The 15,458-nt window shown below is 45.6% G+C and overlaps 2 protein-coding genes and 1 pseudogene across 5 annotated transcripts; 1 reads left to right on the top strand and 2 right to left on the bottom strand.

Annotated features, from left to right (window-relative positions):
- Positions 1-283: 283 nt before the first annotated feature.
- Positions 284-1,009, bottom strand: LOC136510293 (uncharacterized). The gene has a single exon (XM_066504795.1). The coding sequence runs from the start codon at positions 1,007-1,009 to the stop codon at positions 284-286; it is 726 nt and encodes a 241-aa protein (XP_066360892.1).
- Positions 1,010-4,271: 3,262 nt separating this feature from the next.
- LOC136510292 (uncharacterized) lies at positions 4,272-4,802 on the top strand (annotated as a pseudogene).
- Positions 4,803-5,147: 345 nt separating this feature from the next.
- LOC136513731 (uncharacterized) lies at positions 5,148-10,185 on the bottom strand. Of its 4 annotated transcripts, none has more exons than XM_066507688.1 (11): positions 9,833-10,185; positions 9,181-9,717; positions 8,978-9,077; positions 8,281-8,316; positions 7,786-8,192; positions 7,584-7,686; positions 6,884-6,919; positions 6,392-6,795; positions 6,187-6,289; positions 5,540-5,575; positions 5,148-5,451 (listed from the first exon to the last, which is right to left on the bottom strand). In XM_066507688.1, the coding sequence occupies exons 2-11, from the start codon at positions 9,264-9,266 to the stop codon at positions 5,341-5,343; spliced, it is 1,422 nt and encodes a 473-aa protein (XP_066363785.1). In that variant the 5' UTR covers positions 9,267-9,717; positions 9,833-10,185; the 3' UTR covers positions 5,148-5,340. The 4 variants fall into 4 exon arrangements, with proteins under 4 accessions (XP_066363785.1, XP_066363784.1, XP_066363786.1 ...); XM_066507687.1 differs by having other exon boundaries at positions 8,978-9,080; positions 9,833-10,182; XM_066507689.1 differs by lacking the exon at positions 6,884-6,919 and having other exon boundaries at positions 8,978-9,080; positions 9,833-10,183.
- Positions 10,186-15,458: the final 5,273 nt, after the last annotated feature.

Raw genomic sequence — 15,458 nt, 5'->3', positions numbered from 1 at the left:
TTGCTACTTTAATTCTTCTTTCTCCTCTTTGCAGGGTCCTCCTCGTATGGAATCCCTGTAATAAATTTGGAACATAAATAGTTGCACCTGAGTCAATCCAACAAGTAGATTTTGAATAACTTAAATACAAGGACTCATCTATGAATGTAATAATGTCCTCACCTCTCTTCAAAAGGCTCTTCAGAAAATCTGGATAGTCCTTCTGGTAATGTCCATGCTTCTTGCACCATTTGCATTGATCTTTGTCAACTTGGACACTGTTGTTCTTCTGATGGTGATCATTCTAAGGGGCTTTCCCTTGAGGTTTGACATTCTTGTTAAAGTTCTTCTTTTTATAGTCCTTCACATGGTTAGCAGAGTCACCATGTGAGCTTTTAAGCCTCTCATCTTCTTGCACACACATGGCAATGAGCTTCTCAATATCCCATTTATCGGACAGCATGTTGTAATTAACAACAAAAGTTTCATACTCTTTAGGCAAAGAAGCAAAAACCAAATGAATCAGGAACTCATCTTTGAGCCCCAAATCCATTGGCTTGAGCTTGGATGCCGTGTTGCTCATCTTCAATATGTGCTCTCTTATCCCTCCACCAAAGTATTTTTCATTGAATAACTTCTTGATCAGGGTGCTTGCATAAGCCTTTGAAGAGCTAGTAAACTGACTCTCCACTTTCTTGAGATACTCGGTGGCGGTGTCACAATCTAGGATTGATACCCTTATTGCATCTGAAATAGTGGATTTAGCCACTATCAAGCACTTGCGGTTCGAAATGCCCCACTTCTTACGATCAAGATCGTATTTCATTCTCACTTCTGCATGATCTCGCTGTCGAGTAGTGAAATCAGCATTAGTTTCATTCTCTGCCCTCACCGGGTCCACTGGCGTAGCAGGACACGGAGAGGTAAGTGCTAGGTCATTCTCGGACAGCGCAAGTGCCAACTCATACTTCTCTCGCCATACGCGATAGTTGCCCCCTTCAAGAGGCGGAATGTGCGAGATGAATGCCATAGGGTTGAGTCCTGAAAACATCATCAGAGAAAGTGAGAAAAACATGACATAATAATTGCATGGCTTAATTTAACGTTGGTCAAAATAAAAACATACAGTGTGCTTCTACATTAACTCTACATCATCGTTGGGCAGAAATAGAACTAATGCATAGAAAACAACTCATGAATAAACTTATAATATTGTTATCATCAACGTTGGTCAGAAAAATAACAATATCATAATTTACTGAACATTATAACTACTCTTTAAAATTAAATCATCATGTTGGTTCGAATTTAATTAGAAGATGGTAACCATCATCATTAGCAGCGAAAACATTATATTAATTTATTCTACTTATTCAGAAGAAATTTTCTTACTCATCTACTCTCTGGAAAAAAAATCTCTTTGATTCAAATTTTGACAGAGATTTAAAACTCCAAATTTATCTAAAATTCATCCAAACTTTGCTTCTGAAAATAAATAAAATTAAAACCTTTGCATACTGTTTATCGTGGCCCAGTGGCGAATTTGGCTCGTGGCCCAGCAGCACACGCTGCGCTCCCCGCGCTCGCCCGTGCCCAGGCCACAACCTGGGCCTAGGCCGGGAAACACTCTTCCCGCCTGGGCCTGGAGGTGGCCCGGTTGCCACCAGCCGTCCGATCGAGATCGACGACTGGACGGCGTTCTCAGTTGATCAAAAACCGGCGAGCCGGCCTCTTCCCAGAACCCTAGCCCCATTCTCTTCCTCCCCTTCTCTTTCTTCGTCGCACTGCCGACTCCGGGGCGGGCGCGACGCAGGAGGTGGCGGCGCCGCCGTGGCACCCCTCGCCGGTGCACGCGTGCGGCCGGTGCCGCGCGCGGCACCGTCGAGCGGCACCACGGTGGTGCCCTTTGGGCCGAGCCCGAGGCGGAGACAGTGCGGTGGCGAGACCTCGCCCCCGACGGCTCGGGTTGACTTCCCGTGCGGCGTCGATGTGACGGCCGGCGATGGAGACGGGGCGGGCGGTCCCTAGGTAGGAACCCCTTCCCCTTTTCTTTCCGTCCCCTTCTTCTAGGGTTAGGGTTAGGATTTCTGATTCTTGAAAAAGCATTCATCTCCTTCTAATTTCTACTCGATTTCTACCCCCAATAACTAGATCTATGGCTAGATTAGGCATACTGATACCATTGTTAGAACATGCGGATCGATTAGGTGTAGATCAATGGGTGTATTCACTTGCATTTGTGATAAACAAACCTAGAACAAGAACTAGAGATAGAGAGAGAGGGGAAAAGAAGTGGCTGACCATCAGAGAGCTCGGTGGAGCTGGAATCGTCCATCGCGTCGGTAGAGAGGACGGTGAAGAGGTGACGCTCCAATGGCGGTGTAGCGGTTAAGTGGTCCAACGGCGACGGCGTACCGGTGATGGTGCTTCCCATCGCTGGCTACGCCCCTCACTAGATCGGGTTAGATTTTGTCGGTGGGTGTGATGGCTCACGGTGAACCTCGTACTGAGAGCCACCGGCCCCCACCTCTCTTTAATGAGTAGTGCGACGGAGGCTCACCAGCCATGTAGAGGCTCACCAGTCATGTAGGGTTGGACGTCCCGATCAGAGCGCGAGGTCAAGACCTAACTCAATCGTTGGACCGAGCTGGAGAGATCAACGCTAACACATCTGAGTTTACATCTCGCGCAGCAGCTGATGACTTGCGCCGTGTTTTACATGGGCGCGTTAGCTTCTGACGCGTCAGTCACAGCTGTTTTAGATTTGCAGTGATGTTTTTCTACTCTACAACACGTCGATGTTGCAGGTTTTGACTTGAAAGTCTGTAGCGACACTGATGGAACTAGAAAATTAATTCCCCAGACCGGAGCTCCCTGACAGCCAACGCCTAGAAAGAAGATAACGCTGTGTAGGAAAGATGGCAAATAGCGTAGATCATGCTCGGCCTCTGCCTCGAGATGAGACGTGCGTAGGGTGGTGTTTCAGACTTGCAGTGACCGCGCGGAGGAAGGGGGGGAGGGGGCAGTGCCCAGCTTCGCCTCCACAGCCCTCCGCCAGTGGAGACCGCTAGGAAAAACCCTTAGAGCATCAGCAGTGTATGGAACTAGCCCCGGTTCCATAGCTTGATGTGACTTCAGCTGATAAATTGGCCACAATGTATAGAACCACACTTGATCCTATAAGTGGGGCCCACATAAATAAAATATCCATCCCTTCGTCTGCAGGAGCACCAACGGCAAGAGAGAGAAGACGATGGATGATTGCGAAGGAGCGGGTTCCATGCAAAGGACCGGGGTCTCCATCGAATCAGCTTCACAGTGTATCGTACCCGGTTCCATCATCTCATTTATTGTATCGATCCAACTTCGAACCGCACACTGCGGATGCTCTTACGTGCACATCTTGTTATTCTTCGTTTATAATTTTCTAGTGTTAGTTTTCGTTGATGTTTAAAATTAGCCATCTAAGAGTAAGTATAATAACAGGCTGTAAGCATACTAAATACTAAAGTGGAGGAGAGAGGAGAAATATGTTGTAAGTTTATAACCGGCTTAGACACAAGAACCGAAAAACTTTATGAGAAAGACAAGTGAGCCATATATCAATACTGAAGAGCTAACTACTATACGGATGAGCTAAAACATAGGCTGCAAAGATACTTACACAGCGGCCAGCTACATTATTAGCCTTGCTCGAAGAGGAACTTGGAGAGGCTCTTTTCATCCTTTCTTATTGAAAATTCAGAGCCTAATACTGGTGCTCTGGGGAACAATGCTGATGCCCAAGAATCGCGCTGAAACTCCAAACTTGGCACGCCCTAAACTTTCTATTTCCCTTTCCAAAGGAGTCGTTCCTGGACCAGTTTACTACCGCTGGACACGAGTGTCCATCGACCTGCCGCTCCATCAGGCCAAACTCTCTATTTCCCTTTCCAAGAGCCTTTAGAGCGTCCGCAGTGCGGAGAAGCGGGGTCGCTTCTATCCTAGGTCCCACAAATGACATGACTTGTTCTGGTGTTCAGCTCGCAGTGTATCGAACCGGACTCGGCTCCATATCCTGGTGTTTAGCACCGCGGTGATCTATTTTTTTATTGAAAAGGGGCAGGGTCGATAGCTCGAAGCTGATCCTCCATCGAAACCACTCCACGATGTTACATACCTGGTGCTATAGCTGCATTTAATGCATCGAACTGGCTACGAAACCCACACTACGGACGCTCTTAGGCTACAATCCAACAGTGACAGTAGCAACAGTACGTAGTGACTTCAACTGCATCACAATTTCTACAGTGATGCCACCAGTTTCACCATCGGCCCTCTCTACATCAATCAATGGGGCTGAATCTTGAGTACCTCGACATGGAGGAACTTTCGTTGGAAGTACCTCAGTAGATTCATTCTACTGGGATGGTCGTGATCCTAATCCTAGCAGCAATACTGGGAGCAGAGGAAGCAACAGTATGGGATTCGAACCACAGAGCACAAGCTCGATTGTGGAGAAGAGTGTCTTCCCATTGTCAAGAAAAAGATACAAGGGCTTACCTAGACCTAGCAGAGGAAACTTGCTGACTTGCTCCATGGAACCTTTGCGGAGACGACCACAGCTATGCAGGACCAGAGCCAAATGCTCTATGATGAAGTGATCAAGGCAGACAGCCAATTCAGCATGGAAGGGATATGTGCTTCTTTGTTCCAGAATCAGCAGCCACAACAGCTTTTTTTATATATAGATAATAATGAGCCACAGCAACAGCTGCAGGCAGCACCAGACACGTATGACAAGGAACTTGCAAAGAATGCAACTGGCTTTTGAGAAATTCTAGGCATCATCTTCCACCACATGGATCTTCCAACATCTTAGGATCTTAGAAAAATTAAGGACCCAAGAAAAACTAGACTGAAAATTCTGTTTTATCCATAGATTTCTACAAAATAATCACACCCTAGGGGCCTAGGAAAACTAGGGATCCAAGGATAACTAGATTGAAAATTGTGGTACTGCAAAATAAGCCGCAAACTTGCAAAGCATCCGCAACAATCTACACATATTTTCTACAAGTTAATTGACCAATTCGTCCCCCCTCTTGGCCCTACTTAATCTTTCAGTTTCCGGGCCCCCAAAATCACTGAACAAGCTCAATTAGAAAGGCAAGGAATATGGAGAAACAACAATAGAGTTGAGGGCCGCTGCAAAGCTGATGGAAATACTACCGATCATATGTTTGCCAGGATTAGTTTAAGCATACATATGATAAACTTCATTGGTGGTACATAGCAATATCATTGCATACGATTAGTTCAACACATAAGGACTCATAGTTATAAAGAAAAGCTCATAAGACTTTTTTATCCTTCTTCACCCTAGAATGGAGCATCCTCAACAAAAATCTCATTTACGACCGCACCGTCATCAGCAATGTCAACAATGTCTGCACCACCAACGATGTCAACAATGTCTGCACCACCACCAACCTAGTCAAAATTATATTAAGAGAAACAATTAATGTGTGGTTAAATTCTCTTCCAAAACGTTCAAGATTATGCAGAATCATACACATACCTCAGTAGATATTCTTTCAACAAATGCTCGCAAAGCCTATCAGATGATAATCATAGCAAAATCAGTCAAATAATCATCATAACAGGCCAGATTGGCTTACAAATAACAGCAATCAAGCACAATAAAAAGATGTTCCAATCACTCTAGTTAATTACAGAGATAGGAGAAGGACGAAAGGCTGGCCCCATAGTCGGCAAATCATGTGCAGATCAGTCCATTTACATGTCATTATCAGCTAAGATTATATATAAACATCAAATAAATGGCAATACAACCCCAAGTTATGAAATACTGCAAGTCTAAGGTTGGAAATGGTAGCTAAAAGGTAGCAGAGCTCAGAAATGCCAGAGAATTACAATCTTAGAGCAAGAGTATGTTGTTTGTTGCAAATTAAGGACAATGTTTACATAGCGCAGCTCAAGACACAAAACGAAGTGTGAATGTAGTTAAGCAGGAACTGAGCCTAGCACAGTTGTTGGGACCCCACCACCTAAGTTTAAGTGCAATGCCACCTAGGTTATTATGTAGTTAACCCCTCATAACTCATAGATTATTTCACGCTCATTGAAACACAACTATGCTATATATACTAACAAACAGTCAAACACGATTGAGAATTACGATAACAAGAGGGGAACAGATTATACCTCTGAGTTTGCTAAGACAGGATCCATTGATGCGAACTGCCTCATCAGTGACAGTGAGGTCTGGTTCCTGAAGTCATCCTCCGAGGGCATAGACCAAAACTTGCTGCAGAAGAACAAGTAAAATCTGTAAGACTGTAAGACTCAGGGCTCACCATCTACCAAAAGAAGAAACAAACGCGACAGAGCGACCAGGGAATCGAAGTACCGAAAAACTTGATGAAGGTGGATCCACAAGGCTATCTCCGGCCCATCAGGATTCCTCCTGAGAAAATGCAGCATCTGCGCCGTCATCAGCACAGTCTTGGCCGTGCGCTTGTACATATTCCAGGCATTCGCGAGGCACAGCCAGCCTCCGCCGTATGCTGGCGTGAGCACCAAGAACCGGGGCTGTTCGCCATCGAGCTCCAGCCTCCAGGCCACCACCTGCTTCAACAGCTTGAGGCCCCCAGCGGTGAACCCCGACAGGTATAGCGCCTTGCTGCCTTCGGGAACATCGGCGGCGGCAGCCCCGAACCGAAGCGGCAGGGTGGAGAAGCACACAAGCTCGTAGTTGTCCTTGGCACGGAAGGAGTACTCGTCAGCGATGCCAATAATGTCTGCACCACCAACCTAGTCAAAATTATATTAAGAGAAACAATTATCGCGTGGTTAATTTGTCTTCCAAAACATTCGAGATTATGCAGAACCATACACATACCATAGTAGATATTCTTTCAATAAATGCTCGCAAAGCCTATCAGATAATAATCATAGCAAAATCAGTCAACTAATCATCATAATAGGTCAGATTGACTTTCAAATAACAGCAATCAAGCACAACAAAAAGTTGTTCCAATTACTTTTTCTTTAATTATAGAGACAGGAGAAGGACGAAAGGCGCTGTGATTGACATATCATGTGCAGATCAGTTCATTTACACGTCATTAGCATTTAAGAGTATAAACATCAAGAAGCAAGCATCGAAATAATGGCAATACAAACCCAAGTTAACAAATACTGCAAGTCTAAGGATGGAAATGGTAGCTAAAAGATAGTAGAGCTCAGAAATGCCAGAGAATTACAATTTTAGAACAAGAGTATGTTGTTTGTTGCAAATTAAAGACAATGTTGACATAACCCAGCTCAAGACATAAAACAAAGGTTGAATGTAGTTAAGCAGGAACTGAGCCTAGCAAAATTGTTGGGAGGTGTGGGTGTACACCCCCGGCCCACCACCTAAGTTTATGCTCTCTTCGCCTCAACTTTGGTGTCAAATTTTCTACTAATTTACAATGTCACCTAGGTTATTATGTAGTTAACCACCTAGTTTATAGTATATATATATATATATATATATATATATATATATTAACAAACACGATTGAGAATTCCGATAACAAGAGCACAACAGATTATACCTCTGAATCTGCTAAGACAGGATCTGTTGCCGCGAACCGCCTCATCAGTGACAGTGAGGTCTGGTTCCACAAGTCATCCTCTGAGGGACTAGGCTGAAAATTGCTGCAGAATAACAAGTTCAATCTGTAAGTCTGCCTCAGAGAGTTCACCATCTGCCAAAAGAACAAACAAACGCGACAGAGCGTGGCATTGCTGAAGTACCCAAAAACTTGGCGAAGGTGGATCCATAAGGCTGTCTCCGGCCCATCAGGATTCCTCCTGAGGAAATGCAGCATCTGCGCCGTCATCAGCACCGTCCTGGTCGTGCGCTCGTAGATACTTCTGGCCTTTGCGAGGTGCAGCCAGCCTCCGCCGTCTGCTGGCGCGAGCACCAAGAACCGGGGCTGTTCGCCGTCGAGCTCCAGCCTCCAGGCCACCACCTCCTTGTGCAGCCTGAGGCCCCCGTCGGTGCACCCCGCCAGGTACAGCGCCCTGTTGCCTTCGGGAACATCGGCGGCGGCGGCGGCCCTGAACCGGAGCGGCAGGGTGGAGAAGCACACGGACTTGTAGTTGTCCTTGGCATAGAAGAAGTACTCGTCGGCGATGTCAATAATGTCTGCACCGCCAACCTAGTCAAAATTATATTAAGAGAGACAATTAACGTATGGTTAATTTGTCTTCCAAAACGTTCGAGATTATGCAGAACCATACACATACCTCAGTAGATATTCTTTCAACAAATGCTCGCAAAGTCTATCAGATAATAATCATAGCAAAATCAGTTAAATAATCATCATAACAGGCCAGATTGACTTACAAACAACAGAAATCAAACACAACAAAAAGTTGTTCCAATCACTTTTTCTTTAATTATAGAGATGGGAGAAGGACGAAAGGCCCTGTGGTAGGCATATCATGTGCAGATCAGTCCATTTACATGTTATTATCATCTAAGATTACATTATAAACATCATAAAGCAAGCATAGAATTAATGGCAATACAAACCCAAGCCTGCGACTGTAAGGGTGAGAGTTGTAGCTAAAAGATAGTAGAGCTCAGAAATGGCAGAGAATTACAGTTACAATCTTCAAGCGATAGTACGTTGTTTGTTGCAAATTAAGGACAATGTTGACATAACCCAGCTCAAGACATAAACAAAGTTTGAATGTAGTTATAAGCAGGAACTGAGCCTAGCACAGTTGTTGGGAGGTGTGGGTGTACACCCCCGGCCCACCACCTAAGTTTAAGTTCTCTTCGCCTCGACTTGGGTGTTCAATTTTCTAATTTACAATGCCACCTAGTAGGTTATTATGTAGTTAACCCCTCACAACTGTGCTGTATAGTTTATAGTATATATATACTAAAAAACACAATTGAGAATTCCGATAACAAGAGCGGAGCAGATTATTATACCTCTGAATTTGCCAAGACAGGATCCGTTGCCGCGAACTGCGTCATCAGTGACAGTGAGGTCTGGTTCCTGAAGTCATGCTCTGAGGGCCTAGGCCAAAACCTGCTGCAGAAAAAACAAGAGAAATCTTTAAGACTCAGGGTTCACCATCTACACCAAAAGAAGAAACAAACGCAACAGAGCGACCGGGGAATTGCCGAGGTACCCAAAAGCTTGGCGAAGGTGGATCCACAGGGCTGTCTCCGGCCCATCAGGATTCCTCCTGAGGAAATGCAGCACCTGCGCCGTCATCAGCACAGTCCTGGCCCTGCGCTCGTAGACCTTCCTGGGCTTGGCGAGGCGCAGCCAGCTGCCTACGCCGTCTGCTGGCGCGAGAACCAAGAACAGAGGCTGTTCGCCGTCGAGCTCCAGTCTCCAGGCCACCACCCTCTGACACACCCTGAGCCTCCGGCCGGCAAATCCACGCAGAAACAGCCGCTTGTTGCCTTCGGGAACGTCGGCGGCGGCGTCCCCGAACCGCAGCGGCAGGGTGGAGAAGCAGACGGGCTCCTTCCTGGAGGACTCGAAGTAGTACCCGTCCACTGCGTAGATCTGGAACTCGGCGTCTGCCTCTTGCGACACCGCCGCCTGCTGCTGCTGCCAATGCTGCCATGTTCTGTGCGAGCGACCGGCCTCAGGTCAGCGTCCCCAAGTTTCTCGGCGAATCACTTGCCGCACAATGCAACGAGAAATCCACGACGACCTGGTGACGGAGAGAAAGAGGGATGAGATTTCGGGTTCGGTAATTCGGGATGAAACCCCAATGCCCCCACAAATCCGTGACAGATAGCGAGCGAGCGAGGGTTCTTCCGTCTTACCGAGGGAGGGGAATCGATCCCCTGGTCTCCACTGCACGGCGACCAGGCAGCAGGTTGGAGGGCGGCGAGAGTTGGTGGCTGGGGGCAGCTTTGACGGCGCGCGCGGGTGTCGGGTGTCTGCACTGCCACTGCACGGCCGCGGGGGGCGCTGGAGAGAGGAGAAAGGGGCACCGGCGCACCGCGCAGAGGAGTGGCAGGCTGAGAGGGACGGCGTGCTCTGCTCGGGGCTCGGCCGTCTCCTAGTCCTAGTGCGTTGCAGAGAGTGCCAGCGCTTTTTGGCCACGCGGCCGACGGCGAGGCACTCCGGGTGGGGACTGGCCGACTGGGGAGAGGAGACGGCGGCCACGCGGCGAGCTGGCGCGCGACGCGTGGGCGGCGCGCGCTTGACGGCCTCGGTTCAGCCCGCGCCCAAACTTGAACGGGACCACGCTTCGGTGTGGGATGCTGGGCCGGTTTTGGGCCGGACCCGGCCTGAATAGTGAACAACAAACACACATGCTGTATAATATTTTCCTTATTGTTTCATTTTACTTACAATAAAAGTTTCCCTAGCCCAGTAGCCCTCACAGAAGAAAGGAGGAATTAGGTTTTTCTTGGTAATTAACTGTTTTCAGCTGAAATTATCATTCACCAGAAAACAACGTATTTTTTTTACTCCTAAATCCTGATATAGTATTATGAAATATTTACACATATTCAAGTAAAATTGTTAAACATACCTAGAAGCTTTTAGGAAATTTGAATCTCCGCACACTCAGGGCAAGATCATGTTCTAAAATGTAAATGCATGCAAGCATCTAAGTTCAAACTTGATCAATATGAAAAGTACAATATTAAGGGACAATGAAATAGTAAGACAAAAAAAACTTGCCTTGTCATGCTATTGCAGCTAATCATAAGTTGATAAAAAAATTGCAAAAAGTATATAACACGTCACACCTAGAGTTGTACAAAGTTACAAAAATTTAGAAGCTTTTTCATAATGGCTTTTACTTTTTTAACAAAAATCATTCTACACAGGGGTCTTCGTGCTACTCACCCTACTACACCTCACTCCATTCCTACAAGGAACCACCCAATTCATTAAATTAAACTGAGCTATCAACCATTAGAACGGCCTTATTAAGCCGGTCGTCCATGAAAGTAGCACGCTCGTTTGCTCTACTATGCACGGATTAATCATCTCAGCCATGTAAGGTCACATAGCGCAACACATGTTTTATGAGTACATAAAAGTACGGTAGAATAGCTATTTTAGTCTATGGAATATTGCTCGAGGCTTATTTTCATTTTTAAACTTTTAGAAATGGCCGTTTCAATCCTTTACCTTTTGCCTTAATTTCGTCCTAGGACTATTAAAATGTATGTTTCACTTATCAAACTTTACAATGGCTCGGTTTCATCCATAAGCTATCAAAATGCACTTCAGTCCTAAAACTTCTATTTTTAGTTCAATTTCGTCCTTTTATCCTACATGGAAGGCTGCACTGTCGTGCCTGGTCACCTCCAACTCCACCAATGATTGGCGATAGAAAAATAATATGCATCTCAACTCTTTAGCAGCGGTTAACAATTCTAATTTATCATTTTTAATGTTACCTTGTAATAGTTCCATTTATATGTCCTAGTACAATGTTTTTATGGGAGAAATTACAATTGCTACGAACGCATTTAGTATCTTAAGAACACATGGATAAATTGAAACGATAGTAGATCTACATTTTTTTCCTTAGCTATTTCTAGTGTTAGGCTCAACTAATAACAAAATGCGGATGAAACATAACATTTTTCCCATAGGCCAAAAATAATTTATATTCAAGAATATTCGGGTATATATTTATATTCATTTTGAAATATGAATGTGAAAATTACATACTATACTAGATATTTATTTTAATATTTACCGTGCAATATTATTAACAATTTTAGTTCATTGTATCTATTATTACAAATTTGATTTTCATTTTAGTTATTTCTATGTGCGACATTAATGGATAGTTTTTGCCACGAGGTAAAAGCTAAAGTTTTTCACCGTAGGAAGGGGCCCTAAGCAAGTTCTAAGTCCGTCACTGTGTAGTAGTGTGTTATTTTTTAATTATTCCACGTCAAGCATTTTTTTTTGAACAGTGAACACTCGGTCCATAGGAAATTATTGCGACTATAAAGCATACTATAGTTAGTTATCTGTTCCTACTCCTAGGTCGTCTATTCCTACCACTGCTATACTAGTAACTAGTAAGTACCCCGTGCGTTGCCGCGGGAAGTGTTGCAGTTACCATCAAATAAGGAAGAAGTCAGAAAATTATAGTGAGTAGGATCAATAAAATCGGTAGGAAACTGCAACAAAGAAAAAAAATATGTGATGATATAAAAATAAGGAAAGAATTGTGAAGGAAAACAATGCAACGAAAACATTACTGTATGTTTGAGATGGTCACTGTGAAGTAAGTGCGTTAGAAACAAAATCCGTAGAAGACATACAACTGAGCTTGTGCATCACCTCATGGCCCTGTTTGTTTCGCTGAAATTTGGCTTACGCTGATGCTGATGCTTATGCTAAAATGTTGTGAGAAAAATATTGTTCGTTCGCTGAAAAGTACTGCTGAAGTAGTGTTGCAGAATAGGGCGCATGAAACAAAGTTTACAGAGGAACCTAGAGTTTGTACATAGAGTTGTAGCTAAACTGAGTAAATGCAACTGAGCTTGTGCCTACTTCACTCCCTAAACTATGAAACCTTGTATCCACACTGTAACACCTTGGTGTAACGAGCTTGCTTAGCACCAAGATTTAGACCTAAGAGAATTTACCGAAGCGAGTTTCTCGGATTTTAAATTTAAAACACTTGAACTTATGTTTAAAATATCAATTTTTTCGGAGAAATTATATTGAACAACTAGTTAAATAGATTCTAGATGTTTTGTTTCTACAAGTTAGTATAACGTGTGAACTAGTGTATGAAATGCTTAGTGGTTGGAAATAACTAGGTTTAGGCATATTAAAAATTACGGCAAAAAGCGCTAAAGGTTGTTAGTCCTAACTAAGCCTTTGCTCTATCTAAGTCGGAAAAGAAAGGTTGACAATGCCATTTTGGCATCCAAATTCCTATAGAAATGGTTAAGCACTGAAATCATGTTCTTGTATCATTGGTTGCTTCTAACTTAGCACTTGGGAGAGGTGTAGGTTGTAGTCGAGTGGGATGACTACTTGAACCCTTAAAATTTTCCCAAAACTCCTTAGAACATGCGGTGAATCACGTTCCAGTGCCAAGTTCGTGAAGTAGAGTTCGGCGTGACAAGCCCATGTTGGCATGCAGCCATCTCCTCCTTGAGTTGCTCCTTGACCTTGGTGATTGCTTCTTCTGGTAGTTGATACTACTGGCTTTAGGTTAGGGAAATTATTCGAACTGCATTCGGAGTCGTTAGCGGTCTTTGTGATGCTTTAAAAAGCGTGTTCATCATCGTTTCGACAGTTGGCTTCCATGGCTGCGGTCACCACGCGCCATGGCCAGAGCGGCAGTCATGGACCGGCTCGTGTGTTTAGCTGGTGCCGAGTGGCCGTGTCTGGACGCTGGCCGGTCTCGGCTAGTCCCGTTGCTGCTTGTGCGCCGTCCCGTTTGGCTGGCCGCCTGGGCGATGATGCTGCTGTGGGTGGTGCATGCACGTTGCTGGCCGTCGGTCCGCGCCGTGGTTACGGATGCAGTGCATGGTCGACGTGGTGCTCGCTCCACCCCTCGTTCTACCTATCATGTAGTCCATGTGTTGGAGCCCTGCCGCCGTGTCGAATCGGTGGCTCGACCGCAGAAGCGATGGGACGCTCCCCTGCCCTGCCTTTGTCCCGCTAGCCGCCATGGAGAGCCTGCCTCGGGTCCGGTCACTCCAAGTTAAGCGTGTCGCGCTAATGCCTCCTATTCGCTAGTCGCGTGCACGTGCTCGTGTCGTAGCAGGAGATCTGAGTTGGCCGTCTTAAGCCATCCACCCGCGTGCGTGTGCTTCTCCACGACATGGGACGGCCAGAGCTCGTCTAGCCGTCCTCCAATCCGCTTAAGCTCTGGTCCTCCGCGACCTGATTCTTTGCGTCAGTAGGTGGCTCTGGAAGCCCACTATGCACTCCATCTTTCCCATCCCCGGCCAACGGCTATCGGCGACCAATTGAGCATTTTGCCGTCGCGAGCCATTGTCACCGCCGTGACCGGGAACTAGGAAGAGAGGTAGGATTGGAGCAATAGAAGTTCGATTGTTTGAGACCCTAAACTCGCATTGACCCCCTCCACTTGGTGCTCATGATGTTTTGTCCAGGAGGCTCACCATCGGCGTGGTGACGCACCGGTGCCATGCTCGGCACGTCACCGTGAGGTGCGGGCGCACGTGGCCAGTGCTGCGGGGGCCATCTCCGACTTAACCATCACCTCGATCATGTTCGTTGTAAACTGCTGATGCTCAATCACCGCCCTTTTAGTCCGTTAGTGGCTCTAGCTCGCCAGAACGCTCACGCCGCCATGGTGGTTGGTCCACCGCCGTGAGTAGCATGATAGAAGTGGTCGTTAGGCTCCCAACCATCACCTAGGAGTGCGCGCTTAGTAGTAGGCAGAGGTTGGCTCCTTTATCCCTGTCGTAGAGAGCTTCGTGTGCTCAGCGCAGCCGCCCATGTCGCTGGTCGCCGTGCCGGTGAACGCGGGGTAGAGCAGGGGTCTCCCTGTGGTGAAGGCGGCATTTTCCAGGGTCCTTAGTGAAAAGCTCTTCTCTAGTGTAATAGTGTTCTGTAACGTCGTGCGATATTCTGTGAAGTTGGGGGTTCTTCTACAAATGTGCGAGTGCGCGCGCGGGCTCCCCGTCGTGGGCCGCTTGTTGGGCCGGCCTGCTACGCGCACGACCACTTCCGCGCGAGCCGCCTGGGCTGTTGGACCGAATCGGCCACCAGCCCTTTTGGATTTCTAAAGTCTTTTTTAATTTAGCTCTTAAGGTAAACTTGTAAATTCGATGTAAAATTGTGTAGATGTTCAAAAATTGCGAAACTAATTTTGTTAGGTTCCTAAAATCATGACCTATCTGCTAGTGTATTTTGTTCACTTAGTTTCATAGAATTTACAAGAGTAGACTAATTAATTTGAAGCACTTAAAATGGGTAAAACATGAACTTGTAGGAATTATTGTAATGAATTGGTAGTAGAACTGGCCCTGAAATTTTTACAGTAGATTCCTAACATTATTAGGTGCTCACTGTAATTTTTGTATCTCTATAAGAATTAGTTTATTAAGGTAACTAAATGAGCCCTAGTACGAAAATATATACTTAATCAATTAAATATCAAAATAATTGGGGGTTTGTAGAACGAAAATATTTCTCAGAAACGAGCCTCACTTGACCACATGGATACATGACTTAGTGTAAGGTCGAGATGGCGGACTAGAGGGGGATAAATAGTTCTTTCTTAAATTAATCGCGTCGGCTAACCGAAACAAGTACAGAATTAAAACTATCGGTCTAGCCAAGACTACACACCTCTATCTATGTTCTCTAGCACCTTCCAAAGATACTATTTAAGCAACAAAGGTGCTGGGCTAGCTAGAGCTCACCTAACCAATTCTAGAAGCAAGGCCACACAAACCTATGCCACTAGTACTTCAA

This window comes from Miscanthus floridulus, chromosome 16 (genome assembly GCF_019320115.1).
Source record: "Miscanthus floridulus cultivar M001 chromosome 16, ASM1932011v1, whole genome shotgun sequence".
Taxonomy (NCBI): Eukaryota; Viridiplantae; Streptophyta; class Magnoliopsida; order Poales; family Poaceae; genus Miscanthus; species Miscanthus floridulus.
Note: the sequence above shows the minus strand (reverse complement) of the source record. Positions and strands in the feature narration are given on the sequence as shown.